Source organism: Rhopilema esculentum, chromosome 11 (assembly GCF_057945365.1).
Source record: "Rhopilema esculentum isolate cy_ngs chromosome 11, ASM5794536v1, whole genome shotgun sequence".
Lineage (NCBI taxonomy): Eukaryota > Metazoa > Cnidaria > Scyphozoa > Rhizostomeae > Rhizostomatidae > Rhopilema > Rhopilema esculentum.
Window position 1 is genome coordinate 3,292,501 of NC_142825.1, and position 14,061 is coordinate 3,306,561.

Below are 14,061 nucleotides of genomic sequence, written 5' to 3' on the forward strand. Positions count from 1 at the left end.
GATCACTTCTTTTTACAGAACCCACAAGGAATAAGGGTAGGAAGAGAACGAAACATTGCCGCTTGGAAGAACGGTATATAGGCATTCATTTCTTCCTTTTTAATTATGACCAACAGGAGATCTGATAAGGCAACATGCTAGCTGAGATGCCAATGCCACAATATCTAGCCTAGATGCCAATGCCTCAAAAGCTAGCCTAGACGCCAGTGCCTCAATAGCTATCCTAGATGCCAATGCCTCAATAGCTAGCCTAGATGCCTATGTCTCAAAAGCTAGCCTAGATGCCAATGCCTCAATAGCTATCCTAGATGCCAATGCCTCAATAGCTAGCCTAGATGCAAATGCCTCAATAGCTATCCTAGATGCCAATGCCTCAATAGCTAGCCTAGATGCCAATGCCTTAATAGCTAGCCTAGATGCCAATGCCTCAATAGCTATCCTAGATGCCAATGCCTCAATAGCTAGCCTAAATGCCAATGCCTCAATAGCTACACTAGATGCCAATGCCTCAATAGGTAGCCTAAATGGCAATGCCACAATAGTAGCCTAGATGCCAATGCCTCAATAGCTAGCCTAGATGCCAATGCCTCAATAGCTATCCAATTCTTGAATTTTTGAATTTTTAACTTTGCGTTTTGGATTCAGGGTTTGAAGAAAAAGAGTTGGAAGTTGGAACACTGCCTGTGTTGGGAACATGGACAATTACTGCCATATTTGGTTATCAGGTATTGTCTATTCTGGTATCAACTTGTAAATATAGGCACCTATCTTATTTAATGTACTAAAGTATTAGAGAAACCTTCTGTATTACCTACATTTTTAGTGCATGCACTGTTTAGCAGAAATACACTTGTTTTAGAATTTTAGTTTTCCGAAAAGTGATTTGATTGGTAATCAGCCAGTGGTCATGATGTTTACAACTTTATGGCCAAAACCCAGTTTTATTTAATGAAAATGCCATAATATGTATTTAATACCCGTTTAATGCAAAGAAGAATATGCAGCTGCCTGTTCAAAGCAAGCTACTGAAGGATAATAAATATATTTGTCTTGTGTGTTTGTATCGTGATCATCGGTGGAAAGGCAAGTGATTATTAAGTACGGGCACAGCTCTGGTTATAAAGTAAATATGAGCTAAAATGCTGAGATTATTGATGTATCTAATATTCAATGATTATGATGAATATAGCAGTTGAAAGAATATAAACAAATCAGTGAAAAGTACTGTGAAATTTCTATGTTTTGGCTTGTGTCATTCGAAGTTTTAAACTGACAAGGCTCAATTGGTCCCGTTTTTCATTAATTTCGTATGTTCTATTTCAGAATAAGGTCAATTCTTCAACAACATTTGTCGTCAAGGAATATGGTTAGCCCTAATGCATAACATTGTTGTCTCTCAAATTCCTTTTTAAATACTATGAAACTTGGAAACAGAGATGGAAACTACGCTGACAACCTCTTCCTTTCAAGAAACTTTTGTCTGATTTTGTCAAGAAACTTTTTTCATTATATTTCATAGCAATTTGACAACCAAAACGCCATACCCACAGACGTAAGAACTAGGGGCAAACGAAGAACCTGCCCCCAATTTTCAGATACAGCTAACTGTCTTTATGCCTGCATTTCCCCCCCCCCCACCAACCTTTGAGATGCTTCCTATGTCGTTATGTGTAACTCAGTCACATTGATTTACCCAATGTTTTTTTTCTTTTAAAGGCAATTGACATCAGCTTATCAACAATTAGCCAATCAACGAGCCTTATACGACTGGCACGGTATTTGATTGGCTAATATAGATTGACAGGTGGCTTAAGCCTTGTTAGTATTTGTCGATTGCCTTTAATTCAGATGCATATATTTATTGCACTTTCTTTCATTTAGTTCTTCCAACGTTTCGTGTTGAGATTCAGCCTCCATCATACATCACTGAGAGACAGAATAGATTCAACGTCAAGGTTTCTGCTAAGTAAGCCACGTTAATGTAATTTCATGTCCCTTTGCCTTATGATGTTTGCATGCGAACTCTGAAGAACCACGGTTTACTAGACTGCTTAAAGACAATCGACAGAAACAAAAGTCGCGTCAGTCAGCCTTTCAGAGTTAACAATAGAACAAATTGCCTTTAAAGCACATTGGTTGGAATACACAATAGACATATTGTTGAGTATCCAATCGGCAAAGGATTGCAAAGCTTATGGTCAACTCTGAACGATTGACTGACAGGATAAAGCGCTTGTTGATTGGCGAAGAGTTTCTGTCGATCGCCTTTAATGTCTGACTGTCAAGATGTGATGTTTTGCTGTATTTTCTTCATTTGTTATATTTAGCTCTTACCAACCAATAAGAAATGCCATTATTTCTCTCACATCAGTTTCCTAGCATCTGTATTTAGGTTCGGCTCCTGTATTTAAATTTCCCTTACCGCTACCAACAACTTTCTAATGTGTATACTCTGAGAATTAAGTATGCTTTTTTGCTTTTCCGTGCTATTTTGATTTTTCTTCTTATGCGAATGTATGCGTGGTGAGAGATCACCCCGTCTATGTAGAATAACATTTGTTTATCCCTAATGCTGTTGTTGTTGTTTCTGTGGTTGTTGTTGTTGTATATTTATTTCACTTCGATTAATAATACAAATAGTTAGTCTTCAAAATACACCTACTAATTTCAATTGATGGCTAAGGTGCATTCAAAATATGTTTGCTAAAACAATACGTTCGTTAAAGTAAAATTTAAATAATCGTTTAATTTTCTACGTGTTTTTTACATTATTCACGATAAAACGACAGGCATGGCAGTTGCACGTAAGACCATCCCATTGTTTTATCAAACTTTTGAACGTGTCTAAGTCATCTGACGATTTTAGTTCATTTGGCAAACAGTTCCAGATCTGTGGTCCTGAGAACTTCAGACTGTTGTTGCCGAAAGCAACCTGATTTGGCCGATAATGAGTTTTATTATGAGGATTTTGCAATGAATAATTAGAAGATCCAACTGGAAAAATATCTTTCATGATGGGTGGATTCGGACAATTCAGAGACTTAAAAATTTCAAAAGAGAGATCTCTAAGTCAGGAAATATAGCTGAGACTTTGTTAAACAGTCAATATACATTGTATCTTTTCAATCTTTTTACACGAGACCTGGACCAGATCGGATCCAAAAGTATCCGGATACTTATAGATCAGATCCCAGGCGTTTACACGGGATCGGATCAAGATGAGATCTACAGATATGTAAAAAAGGAAATCTGTAACAGACTATCAAGTTGTACGCTACTGAGCAATATTTGGGAGTTTGAAATTGAATGTGTTTCATAATGATTGAGATTTAAAGAGCTGTGTACGATGTCGACTAATCTAGGAATGACAGTTGTAAGCAATTGTCTCACTAATGTCTGTAAACGAAAATTTCTAATAGTTTGTGCAAAAAAACTTGAGCAGAATGTGAACATTCATTCATTGTTCTTATAAGATGTTAAACTGTTACCGTTTCTTTTTCTTGTTTCTATCAGGCGCGGATCTAGACCGGTTTCACAGGTTTTAAAGAACCGGTCAAGTTCTAAGAGCTATGTTTCTCTGTAAATCTTGAATTTTTGATCTAAAATTTCAATTGTAACAATTGCTGCATTTCTCGCTGATTGACTTAAGTTTACACACTGAATTGAACACCCACAATATTCCGACAGAGAAGTATCCGAGGAATTCAAAATCGAGAAAATCAGTCGCCACTCGAAATGACAGTTTTTAGTATGCTATCTATGCGCCAATGCTGAAACCGGTAGCTATTGACTTGTGAAAACCTGTGAAAACCGGTACCCATATGTTTCCCTTATGCGAAAAGCCGGTGCCTAAAAAGCATATTCGACATCGATGTCGATAGCGCGAAAGTGTGGACGCTTTGATACAAAATGATACAAAATGGAATACGGATGCAAATAAGAATCTGAGGTTTTGTATTGAGGGACTAGACATCCTTTCTCGGAAAATGTCAAGAAAATTAGAATCGAAGTCGCAAGAAGAGCATCGAGATAATGCTGAATGGAGTAAAATTGTGACATTTTACATAAAGTATGGGCAAATTAATCACATCTTGCTAACCTTTTTAGCAACTTTTAGCAATATTTATGGGCCAATAACACACATGGCTGTAACAGGGTAAACCACGCAGAAACCGGTCAAAGATTTGGCTAGATCCGCGACTTGGAAAGGTCTGTTGTGTTGTCCCAGAAATCGATTGGATATCCGGTATTTCATGGTGTTATAAAAATCTGCATTCAATCGACTGATCCGCTCTAATCTTCCAATCGAATTTTTCTTACAGGTACAGTTTTGGTAAACACGTTAAGGGTACACTTCGAATCGAAATGCTTGTTGTTTTCGAAAACGGCAGAGAGATAAAGGTTGAAGATCGATGGCTCCCGGTATGTCAAGTAACGGTGTTCTTAAGTGTGACGTCATCAACAATGTAATTTTTCCTTTTACAACAATTTTCCATCATCAACAATTTTTTGCTTTTTGCCATACACCTTAAAAAAAATCAAAAATACCTGTGAGTAAACAAAGCCAATTGAATATTGTAAAAATTGGGTGAGATATAGCCTATGAAATCCAAAGTTTAGTTTATTTTGGCTTAGCACACAAAGCTTAGAACCGAGACCAAATTACATTAACTTTGTCACCCCTTTTACAGATTTCACACATGTAAACGTATTTCACGACTGTCTTTACAAGCCATCCAATCAAATTTACGATGATCCAATGATCTTCTTGTCCAAACCAATCCAATCCAATTCAATCCAACGTAATTAATTATACTCGCAAACATTTTAGGTTGTAGCAGCACTAAAAATTTCGTGAATTTTATTTCGTTTGCTTTCATCAACTATTTTTTTACAGATACGTGGAGAAAGTGTTAGCTCCGTCAGTGTTGGAAAACTTGTAGCTCCAAAGGAAATACCTTCATTTCCTGCCGGACAACGATTGAAAATCAAAGCAGAAGTCACCGAAGATGCAACTGGAACAAAGCTTAGAGCCAAGCCTGTATTTGTTCATGTCGTAAAAAGTCCATACACAATCAGTTTTGAGAAAAGCCCAAGATTCTTTAAGCCATCCGTATCTTTTAGAGTGACCGTAAGTTGATTTTGTAGTTATTTTTGTTGCCTGGTAAAGTACCAGAGAGTAAGTGGTCCATTTTTATTGACCATGTTTAGAGAATGTGTATTTTTATCAAATGTGTTTTAATTTCGCTGCAGAATTGAACAAATCGTCCACTTTCCGCTGACATGAAACTGTAACTTGAGGAACTGTCTCTTATTAAACGGGTTTAGTGCACATTTTTCAGAGAAAGGCCTGTCTTATTGCCAGTAGCTTAGTATTGGGTTTATATTTGCCCGTCATTTTTCAACATAAAGCAAATGGGATTTTTGTTCCCAATGCTTAGCAAAATAACAAAATTACTCAAATTAATGAATTCTGCAAATGATTAAGTATCAGGTTTACTTTCTCTTTTGAAATTTGTGATTTTGAAATTTTCTATATCTTATTTTCGAAGTTAGCTTACTGGGTAGTGACCAATTGCACCTCCCACTACCGAAACGGCTCATCAATAAATTGTTTTATCAATTCTTGGAAGACTTGAGCTATTGATGAGTCCCGTTTCTTAAAAGTTTTAACAAGAGTGTTACTTGGGAAGGTTGATATGGTCTACTCTTTATGCAGGCTGTAATTCGTTATCCAAATAAGGAGCCAGCACCAGAACTAAGGGTTAAATTTGAGGCCACGGATGGAAATAGGCAGCTACATATGGTGAAAGAGTCATCAAATGCTGCGAAAACTAACAACCGAGGAGAGGTTGTCTTCACATTTGATGTACCGCCAGATGCTAACCAAGCCACGAGAATCACGGTCAAGGTAACCCAAAATTTGCTAATTTCAATTTTTATGGAAGTTTTAAGCTCAATCTCCTGAAGTTTAGTTCTCTTCAGCTCCCCTGCGTTTTATTTCTCTTCTTTTCTCCTTCCTTGAGGCGATATGTTTTTACAATTTTCATGTTAGTGACGACTACATTCGAATGTACAATTAAATGATAATTATGCAAATCGCATCTATAATGTCTTTGTATTTTCTCAGGTGAAGACAGATGACAAAGAACTCCTTAATACTGAATCACAGATGACGCTAGAGCCTTACATATCCAATGCCAACAACTATATTTTGGTTAGGCCTCCTTTACAGAAACCGAGCGTGAGTGTTGTTGTTTTTGCTTCTGTTGTGATCTAGCCATATTACCGGCTGTGGTTTGTGCACAATTGGTGAGGTTTGTGTTAGGGTAGAATAAGGTTAAAGAGAGAGATTGATGGACTTTCAAGTTCTGAGTTACAATGCTTGTATAGCGAAAATGATAGGCTATGTTATTTATAAAATTGAAATGAGTTGATATCAAGTCTCATCGATCGTTTCAAACTGCAACCTACGAAAGCAGCATATGGAGAAGGAAGCAATGCTTGTCTCTAAGGTCGTTCTAAGATAAGTTTGGCTTTATGATTGCTAGATAAGTTGCGTTTAATAGGCTGACGATTGAAGGTAGCAATGCTTGTCTCTAAGGTGATTCTAAGATAAATTTTGCTTTATGATTGCTAGATAAGTTGGGTTTAGTAGGCTGACAATTGAAGGAAGCAATGCTTGTCTCTAAAGTGATTCTAAGATAATTTTGGCTTTATGATTGCTAGATAAGTTGGGTTTAATAGGCTGACGATTGAAGGTAGCAATGCTTGTCTCTAAGGTGATTCTAAGATAATTTTGGCTTTATGATTGCTAGATAAGTTGGGTTTAATAGGCTGACGATTGAAGGAAGCAATGCTTGTCTCTAAGGTCATTCTAAGATAAATTTGGCTTTATGATTGCTAGATAAGTTGGGTTTAATAGGCTGACGATTGAAGGTAGCAATGCTTGTCTCTAAGGTGATTCTAAGATAATTTTGGCTTTATGATTGCTAGATAAGTTGGGTTTAATAGGCTGACGATTGAAGTAAGCAATGCTTGTCTCTAAGGTCATTCTAAGATAAATTTGGCTTTATGATTGCTAGATAAGTTGGGTTTAATAGGCTGATGATTTACACTGTTTTTCTTTTGTTTTAAGAGAAACTGGTGTCGTAGAAGCTAGAGAGGTCATTATTGCGTTTTGAAAAACCTCTGTTAAGAATTTGTCATTTTAGCATCCAGCTAAAAAGGTTTCTCTTTTAATTCTAGATTAACCAACGAATTTCCGTAACTTTTCTTATTCCAATGCAAGCTGGCATAAACCAAATAAATTACCTGGTAAGTTTAAGGTTTAACATCTGGATGACGTCTGCAATGTTATCAACTGTCTCTCAGTCCTAGAAAAAAAGGTCATTGTGCGAATCTTATTATTGTGCTGAATGCAATTAATAATACTTTGATAATCAACCTGAACGTAAAATGATAATTTTCAGGGAAGGGAATTAGCAATGACGCTAGGGGAACATTTGGTACCTTCCTGCTATTTTTGATATAGTAATTTCATTAAACAGAGCCTTATCTAATTGCCACATGAAAACATTCAAACAAAGTTCGAGAAGATCAAATTCATCGTCATCTTCATGATTAGGAAACAGTTGGGGAGGTTTCCAGACACCAAAATTAAACTCCGGTATTTTTTATAGCTCGTCCTCATCGGCAACAAGATCAAGATTTCTTTCAATTGGTATTTCAAACATTTAAGACTTATGAGAGACCATTAATGAGCGAAAATGAGATGTTTGCGATAGTTTTCAGCCACTGGTTTTCCTTTTCTACGGAAAATATGTCACCAGTCACACTAAATGATCAAAAACAACAACAACGGTTTTCAATTTATGATCACTTACAGCATACTACAACGTGCTTGCTATAAGTGAATGCAGTAATTTACAATTATAAATGCTTCGAAGAATCGATGGACATGGGTGTCAATGCTCCAAACACACCCATCATGCACCCTCCCTCCCCTCTCCCCTTCCCCTTTCTCTTCACTCTCCCCTGTCCCCCTTCCCTCCCACCCTGACAAAATTGCAGCGATTCAGTAGCTGAATACATTAATAAAAACAACATTTTTCGTTTAGTTCTTGTCTCGTGGGAAAATCGTTAAAACTGGCGTCATCCAAAAACAAATTGGAACAGAAACTACTTTGAATGTTGACATTACAGCAGATATGGCACCTAAATGCAGAATACTGGCCTTTTTCGTTAGAAATGGAGAAATGGCCTCTGATTCAGTTTTGATGGACGTCGAGAATGGTTATAAAAACGAGGTAAGCAATGCTTTCAGACTTTAAAGACGCGTAACGTTTAGTAACAGTTTCGTATTTCTTGCAATGCTATACTAAGTCTTGGTAATGCTAATCGCTACCGGTTCCTTTCCCGAATATGTTTGAAGAATTGTTTGTTGTTGTTTATTGTTTATCGAATATATGAAGAATTGGTTCATTAGACCATTTTGCATATTTATTTCAATCTCATTTGTTATTTTATAAAGAGTTGCAGGTTCAAGCTTCCCTCGTTTTGCAGGTTCTTCTTAATACAGACCCAGCTCCAGACCAAACATATCACCCTGCGCAAGACTTCGTTGTCAAAATGAAGACCAGCACAAAATCAGTCGTTGGCTTATTAGCAGTCGACCAAAGTATTTACTATCTTAGAAACGAGAGTAGAGTTACAAATGAGAAGGTAATCTCTCTCTAACAAAAGTATACGCGACCCAAGTCATCTTTAGCATTGTTTTGTGGCACAGAGCCCAGGGAAATGCATGAAAATATTATCTGTGGAATCTTTTCCCACAATCTCAAGCCCTTTTTAAGTGTAAAATCAATTTTAATGAGATTGCTGGCAGCACTAATAGCCTGTGGATTGTAATTGGCACGGTTTCCTCAGTCAATGGTGTACATCCTTGAGTCCACAGTCCACACTATCTCTGGTAATGTAAGCAATACCTTTTATATCTTTGTGATTTTCAAACCTTTAGCTGAATACCTTTGATGAAAGATGATAAAAAGATATGTTTTGCACTTGTTCTGACTTTCAGGTATTCAGTGATATAGGTTCATTTGATTTGGGATGTGGACTTGGTTCAGGACGAAACAACAAAGACGTTTTTGATGTGAGTTGTATCACTGATAGCACCTTTAATCTGCATTTTCATAGCCGATGCCAATTAGCAATTATCTTTAAAGATACTAAAATTTTAGAGAATAACGTAGAAACTGTTAAGTGCAATAAACACTTCGATAAACGACACAGAGCAAGTCAGACTCAGAGGAACTAAACATCCATATTTGTTACACGTTGTATTTGTTACTTTCTAGCTTCCGAAAATATGTTTAAGATTACTGAAAAGCTATGTTTATCGAGCAGTGTCCTTCCTTGTCCTTCTTCTTCTCATTCCTCCAATGCTCTCTGAGTTGCAACCCTAATCATTGAGCTATCCTCGCACAAACGAATATCATTTTGATTTTAAGACACGTTATTTGAGTGCCAGTGAGTTGCGTATATGTTTTTCACTGTATTAATGCGAGTATCGTCTCTAAATATCTAATTTCAGAGAGCTGGTTTATCGATGCTAACAGATGCAGCAGTACCCGTCTCAAAACGTGAAGGTGTGTATGTAACAATTCATTCAATATATCGCGCAGCTGTCTGGGGCCACTAGTAATGAACTCAATGACATGAGGAATACGTTCTGTCACGGTACACTTCACACTCTGTTCTGTATAAAGGCAGCACCAAGGAAGGAAAGGGGGGAATATGGTTGGAAAGGGGGGAATCTGGTTGGGTTTGTTCTATTTTCCTTCTTTGCAGTAAATTGACCGTGGGGTAGGGTAGTTTATCGCTATGCTAGTACCATTAACACGGAAATGCCCCCAGGCATAACTAGAAAATGGTTTCAGTTGAAATTTATTCGATTTTCTCATTTAATAGATTTACTTTGCGGTAAAGACCCGAAAAGAAGAAGAAGAAGAAGTGTTGCGGGAGGCATCAGTGAGTACTGCTTGGCTTTTGAAAGATTGAAGCGGGCAGCAAGTGGGGTTTAGGGGAGAGCTAGTGGCTTAGGCTGGAATCACAAGACGACGCCAAAAGACCTAAGATGAGAGTATGTCCAGGAAATTTACCAATGGGCTCACAATTAGCAGTTACCAAGATCTGTTACTGTTAGGCCAAATAATTACAGACACCTTCTTAAGGTGTGGGGGTCACATTCGTTACGGAAAATAAGATAATATTGCAATTTCTAAAAAAGGGAACCTATGGTTTGCTCAAAAGTCAAATTTATGTCCTTGAACTGGAGAAGAAGAGATTCCAGTCACCAGTAAGGAAGGGGGGCGGAGGGGATACTGCCGACTATGTGCAGAGACCCTTGTAATGTCAGTTCCGTCTGGCCTGTTAGAATGGACGAGGTTTACCCTTGTTCCTTACTGGCTTTGAGATCAGAGATTTTGTCCTTTGCCTTTTTGCTTGTACTACAAAACCCTGCGTTACTGACGAAACTCAGTAAAAAAATATTAAAAAATCAGAATAAAAATAAATTATCACCGTATAATTGATTTTGCTGACAAGTTTTTTTTAATTTGAAAGTTTTAATTACATTTTGTAAATGTTTACGTTACGTTTTCTGAAAGACAGCTACTTATTGACTATTTTATCCCTTTCAGGTTTGCTTGATAAGAAATGTTGTCAGGGCATTTGCTGCCAAAAACTTCGAAGCATCGCCGGTACACTGCCAAAAGGAACGAAATGCAAAGAGCTTCAAAAACACATCCCCTCAGTTTGTTGGCCTGACTTCTATTCATGTTGCCTCAGGAATTTTGCATGTGAGTATTTCTATTTATCTCTGTATAGTTGTTTCTTTTAAAGCGTCAAAAATGGAGCCAGGCGGGTTAAAACAGGGGCTCAAAAAGGTTTTTCATACACTCTTTTTTATAAGAAACAGCAAATATAAGTTCAGGCTCACTGTTTTTAATTTTTTCGATGGTCTGAGGCTGGATTGTTCTTAATTTGCTCCAAATTAAGTAAACAGTGGGATTGCTAGTGTTTTCGACACATGAGACAACCTTCATTTGCCAACAAGTTTGAAAATACACCGAAAAACCACCCACACATGGGCAAGTATCCTCGTTTTTGAGATAAAACATTCTAGCTCAGCCTTAGCTTGTTCTTAACTTTTAACCAAATTTTGAGGCTCGTGTTCTTATAAAAGTATTCTTATGAAAAAGATTGTATGCTTCAATCAGATTGGTTGCCCTGGATGAAATTCTACGTTGCTTCAATGTAGTAAGTAACGCTCTCTATAAAAATATTCAAATAATTATTTGGCTGTGCTATTTTTCTGATTTTAAATAAATGAGTCAAAATGACCGGTTTTTGTGATATATTGACAATTTACCGGACCGAAATTAATCCTTCGTTCAGATTGCCTTGCCTAATTCGTCTCTTCGCATGCTCTATCTAACTTCACCATTTTCTGAAATTACTACCCAGCGAGTGCAAGTTGCTCAATTCCTGTCTTTGTATATGGATTTGAATGTATTGCTTTCACTAGCAAATATGACTTTTTCTAGGCCTATAAAACACATTTTACAGTTCCTTTATTATTTGTTTTCAAATGTAAATTATTCAGTGCAAAACTGTTCTAAAGTGTTCCTTTGTTGAAATCATTGCTTTCTCAACTGAATACCTCTGTATCTTTAAGCTCGCGGAAGAAGCGCCATTGGTCCAGATGATGAATTTGAAGTAAGACCTGATGATATTGACGATGACGTCACACAGCTGACAACACGAGAGTTTTTTCCAGAATCATGGATTTGGGTTAAAGCAGAAACAAAGTGTGTACAATCTTTTTTATAAGAACATTTTTATAATCTGAGGCTGAGCTACTGTAAAATGCAATTTTGAACAACGTTTTATGTATCTCAAAAATGAAGATTTTTAGCCATGTGCGGGTGCTTAATATTCAAACATGATGCCAAATGTTTCAGTCACTTTGTTGGCAAATGAGGCCTGAACAGCTCCATAGAGCGAAAACACTAGCAATCGCACTGCTCATACCCTCTTAATTTAAAAACAAACTAAAACAATCCAGCGTAAAATTTTGGAAAAAATTAAGAACAATCAGCATGAACCTAAATTTACTGGTTCTTATGAAAAGAGTTTACTTCCAATATCTTCTCGAAAATTTAGATTTATACAATTGTGCCTCTAGTGGCTAAGAATGCCAATGTCCGTTCGTGAGGGGACCATTATAGGGAAGTATCCTTTATTGGGATGCAATCGATTGATGCAAAGTCATGGCCCATGGCATGAATTAGAAAGTGGGAGGGGGACAAGGCTTCGTTCGCTTTTCATTGCAACTTTGAAATTACTTGCTTTGCAAAAAGTGGGGAGCCATGGCCACCCCGGCCCCTCCCCGGTTTCGTGGGCCCCGAGAGTTTCATGTATCTCCTGCAAACATGTTTGCTAAAAGCAATTGTAACTGTTGTGCTTTGAAGGGTAACTTTTTCCATTTATGTCGTAGTGATGACGGGTCTTTGGAGCAAGGATTCACCCTTCCTGATTCGATTACAACATGGGAAATTTCTGCAATCGCAATGAACAGTCAAACTGGGTTTGGTTTATCGAACACAGTCAATATTCAAAGCAGAATGAATTTGTTTATCCACCTTAAGATGCCACCTTCTGTACAACGTCGTGAGCAAATTACAGTGTACGCTGTTTTGTACAATTTCAATGCAAGGAATACACGTGTAAGGCATTTGATATCTTCAATGATTTTTTTTGGCAGTGAGCCACGTGCAAAATAACTGTATATGATGAAATCAACTTTACATGATGAAATCAGCTTTACATGATGAAATCACCTTTACATGATGAAATCACCTTTATATTATGAAATCACCTTTACATGATGAAATCACCTTTATATTATGAAATCACCTTTACATGATGAAATCAACTTTACATGATGAAATCAACTTTACATGATGAAATCAGCTTTACATGATGAAATCAGCTTTACATGATGAAATCACCTTTATATTATGAAATCACCTTTACATGAACAAATCACCTTTGAATGATGAAACCACCTTTACATGATGAAATCACCTTTATCTGATGAAATCGCCTCTAAATGATAAAATCAACTGTAATGAATAAATCACCTAGACATTATGAAATCATTTTAGATGAAAAAATCTTTAAAAAATCAATTTTATGCATATTTGTCAGATTTAAGACAAGTTTCTCCTCCCCCTACTTTTGCGTTTATGTCGCCCACAGCCCTCCCCGTCTGGGAAACAGGAAAGACCAAGGAAATGCATTTTAGGTCAAATGTCTTACATTTTTTTAGGTGAATCTATTCTTCATTGGCCATGCTTCATTTTGCTCGATTGCAAAGCCAGGTGAAAGATCCGAGCGTCTCTCAGTTGTTGTGAAGGGAAATGACGCTGTTGCCATCCCATTTACAGTTATACCTCTTCAAGTGGGTGACAGTCCCATAGAGATTCAGGCCTTCACCGTAGATTTAGGAGACAGAATACGGAAAAACCTTCGTGTTGTGGTAAGTGCAATTCATATATCTTAAATTTGAAAATGTATTTGAAAAAAAATAAATCAAGACGGACATCGCTACATCGGACGCACAGCCAAAAGATTGGGGGATAGAATAAAACAACATGTTCCTTTCAACATAAGAAACAAAACTGTCCCTCAAAGAGAACAGCCTCCCCGATCTTGTAGGTGTAAAAACACTGCTAAAACAAGTCATTTTGCCATCGGTCAACATCTTTTAGACAACCCAGATTGTGCAAAACTCTATAATGACGACATGTTTCGGATAATGGGCAGAGCCCGGTCGTCTTTTCATCTAGCAGTTTTGGGATCGATCTGCATACAAACGAAAATGCCGCCATTGTGTAGACAGAAGGAGTTCTTGAACTCCAGTGGTAATTTTCCTTTCGGCACGCGGCAATGATTGGTCAACTATACCGGTCTTAAGCTTGGCTTGTGCTTGGT

At 37.2% G+C, this 14,061-nt stretch overlaps 1 protein-coding gene across 1 annotated transcript in view; it reads left to right on the forward strand.

The window, feature by feature from the left end:
* Window positions 1-14,061, forward strand: part of LOC135693111 (venom factor-like) — a 35,935-nt gene that overhangs the window by 7,463 nt on the left and 14,411 nt on the right. The window contains 18 exon segments of the mRNA XM_089111333.1: window positions 19-73; window positions 646-725; window positions 1,324-1,366; window positions 1,882-1,966; window positions 4,323-4,422; window positions 4,898-5,131; window positions 5,720-5,911; window positions 6,131-6,244; window positions 7,249-7,317; window positions 8,121-8,309; window positions 8,566-8,724; window positions 9,080-9,154; window positions 9,596-9,650; window positions 9,973-10,032; window positions 10,704-10,862; window positions 11,741-11,873; window positions 12,563-12,791; window positions 13,397-13,606. Of these exon segments, the coding sequence (XP_088967459.1) occupies window positions 19-73; window positions 646-725; window positions 1,324-1,366; window positions 1,882-1,966; window positions 4,323-4,422; window positions 4,898-5,131; window positions 5,720-5,911; window positions 6,131-6,244; window positions 7,249-7,317; window positions 8,121-8,309; window positions 8,566-8,724; window positions 9,080-9,154; window positions 9,596-9,650; window positions 9,973-10,032; window positions 10,704-10,862; window positions 11,741-11,873; window positions 12,563-12,791; window positions 13,397-13,606 (2,241 nt within the window).